Source organism: Bison bison, unplaced genomic scaffold, assembly GCF_000754665.1.
Source record: "Bison bison bison isolate TAMUID 2011002044 unplaced genomic scaffold, Bison_UMD1.0 scf7180017864365, whole genome shotgun sequence".
Classification (NCBI taxonomy): Eukaryota; Metazoa; Chordata; class Mammalia; order Artiodactyla; family Bovidae; genus Bison; species Bison bison.
This window is the reverse complement of record NW_011494937.1, coordinates 2,114,445-2,116,798: the sequence shown is the minus strand read 5'-3', so window position 1 is coordinate 2,116,798 and position 2,354 is coordinate 2,114,445. Positions and strand designations below refer to the sequence as shown.

General features: G+C 61.0%; 1 protein-coding gene across 1 annotated transcript in view; it reads right to left on the bottom strand.

The window, feature by feature from the left end:
* Positions 1 to 6: 6 nt before the first annotated feature.
* LYL1 (lymphoblastic leukemia associated hematopoiesis regulator 1) overlaps positions 7 to 2,354 on the bottom strand; it is a 4,291-nt gene continuing 1,943 nt past the window's right edge. The window contains exons 3-5 of the mRNA XM_010855526.1: positions 2,270 to 2,352; positions 2,095 to 2,186; positions 7 to 1,024 (exon numbers count right to left, since the gene is read on the bottom strand). Coding sequence (XP_010853828.1) covers positions 606 to 1,024; positions 2,095 to 2,186; positions 2,270 to 2,352 — 594 coding nt within the window. The 3' untranslated portion in view covers positions 7 to 605. The remainder of the gene's footprint in view (positions 1,025 to 2,094; positions 2,187 to 2,269; positions 2,353 to 2,354) is intronic.

Genomic DNA, 2,354 nt, shown 5'->3' with positions numbered 1-2,354 from the left:
TTTGCCTGACTCTCTCCGGCTTCTCCATTGAATGGCTAATGTGTATGTGAAATAAAGAAATAAAGAAAAACAAAAGCAAGAGCGCCCGAGCCTTCGCTAACGCAATCGTGCGGGGCAGGTTCGGGATCGGTGGGATGGGGTCGCCGCGTGGATTCCGCGCCTCACAGCCTCGAGCCAGGCCAGCCACCGCCACCGTCGAGGAGTGCGGATCTCTCAGTCTCCGGGAGGGGGCGCCAGTGAGAAAGGAGCGTGTTCTCAGGCCCCTGCTTAACTCCCTCGGTGACCCCAGCTCGGAAAAATTAGGCCCCCTTTGGGTCCAGTGGCCACTCTGATGTGTTGGTTCCCGGACCTCACCCCGCGGAAGGGGTACGCGGACAAGGCCACTTCCAGCGGGCTGTGGGCGATAAAAGGGTCTTCAAGCCCCTGGGGGAGACGGTCGCCCTTCGGGACCGCCGGGCCCTTTCCCCTGTAGGGGACTCCTCACTGGTCCTTCTTCGGGAGAATTCGGTCCAGATCAGGCCCTGCGAGCACGTCGTCCGCCCCTTCCTAGATGGCCCTGGGCTGGCTTTCCAGTGCCCTTCGGCTCAGAGGCGACATCGTGGAGGTCATCGCACCTCTGGGCTCACAGCCGCTTGTTCTGTCTTGATGGGTCGGCCCGTCCCACCGCGGCTGCTGTCGGGGCCGCCGGAAGGCGCGGGCTGGGGGCGCGCCACTACCTCGGCCCTGCGACACGGCCCACGACGGGCCCCGCCGTCGTCCAGGCCTCGGTGCGCCGGCCGCTTGCGGGGCCCCGGAGGGGCGGAGCCTGCTGCCAGAGCCGCCGCCTGGTCGCGCAGCAGCCGCACCAGGAAGCCAATGTATTTCATGGCCAGGCGGAGCACCTCGTTCTTGCTCAGCTTCCGGTCGGGCGGGTGCGTTGGCAGCAGCTTCCTGAGCTCAGCGAAAGCGCCGTTCACGTTCTGCTGCCGCCAGCGCTCCCGACTGTTGGTGAACACGCGCCGGGCCACCTTCTGGGGCTGATGCCCTGAGGATAGGAGTGGCAGGATTGGCGCCATGGCCCCAAAGAGGCAGGCACCCCCACCTACCCTTACTTGAGACTCCCAACACCCTCTTGGGAGACTTCAACACTGGCAGTGGACTGAGGCTTTCTCCATCCAAGGGGTTCACGTGTAGGATCCACGTGTAGCTCAGTTAGCAACCCCCGCACCCCCACCCCCAAGCTGCCTGGTGGTGGTGGTGGTTTAGTCGCTCAGTCGTGTCCGACTCTTGCGACTCCGTGGACTGTAGCCCGCCAGGGTCCTGTGTCCATAGGATTCTTTAGGCAAGAATACTGGAGTGGATCGCCATTTCCTTCTCCAGGGGATCTTCCCGACAGAGGGATCAAACCCGGGTTTCCTGCACTGCAGGCAGATTCTTTACCCACTGAGCTAAGAGGGAAGCCCCCAAGCTGCCTAGACAAGGACTATCACAGGCCCAGGTTGCAGATAACCGAAGCCTCCTGTACCTCTGTCCACTCCTTTATGTCAACAGCTGGGGTTCCCTTGGGAATGTGGCTGGGGAGCTGTCCTTGTGATTCCCATTCTGTGTGGTCCCTCTGTGCGGCTGGGTGTGCTCGTGGGTCTGAGAGTTTCCTTCATCGTGATTGGTCCTATCCTTTCTCAGGTGGTCATGTAAACTCCTGCATATCCACATGGCTGTGGTGTGTGATCACTGCCATGTGGCTGTGGTTGTGTGGCTAATTCCTGTGTGGCTGTGGACCTCAGTGGCTGTGGTTGTGTATCTGCCTCCTGTGTGGTTGTGGTCCTGTGGCTGTCTCTTGAGTGGATGTTGCCCTGTGGCTGTTTCCTGTGTGGCTGTGCATGCGAATGGAGCCCCCATGCTGTGCTGTTTTGCCATGAATCGCTGTGGCTTGTTGGGTGACAGGGGTTGTTGTAGAACTGGCCATGAGTCTGTGGTTTTGCTGCATGAGTGTAACCTGAGTACTGAGCCCCTGTGTGTGTCTGTGTGCAGGGGCATCACTTTTCCCAGTGGAAGGTTGTAGGGCAGACGTGGGCCCCAGGAGAGACAGTTGGGTGGACATAAACCCATACTCACCCTCAGCCAGCTCCAGCTCACAGTGGCTTGGTCTCCGCTTTAGCCGGCTGCTAGGGAAGATGCTGAAAGGTCCTGCTGGCCCAATGTAGAGGCTGTAAGGGGTCGTGGGTCACTAATGCCTTGTGGGTAAGGACCCTGCCCCTGGATTCCCCCCAGGCCCCGGTCCCCCACTGACCTGTTGAGGAACGGGTGAGGGTGGTAATGCAGGGCCAGGGGGGGTGGGGCGGTTCCCAAGGCAGAGAGTTGCAGCAGCGGGGGAC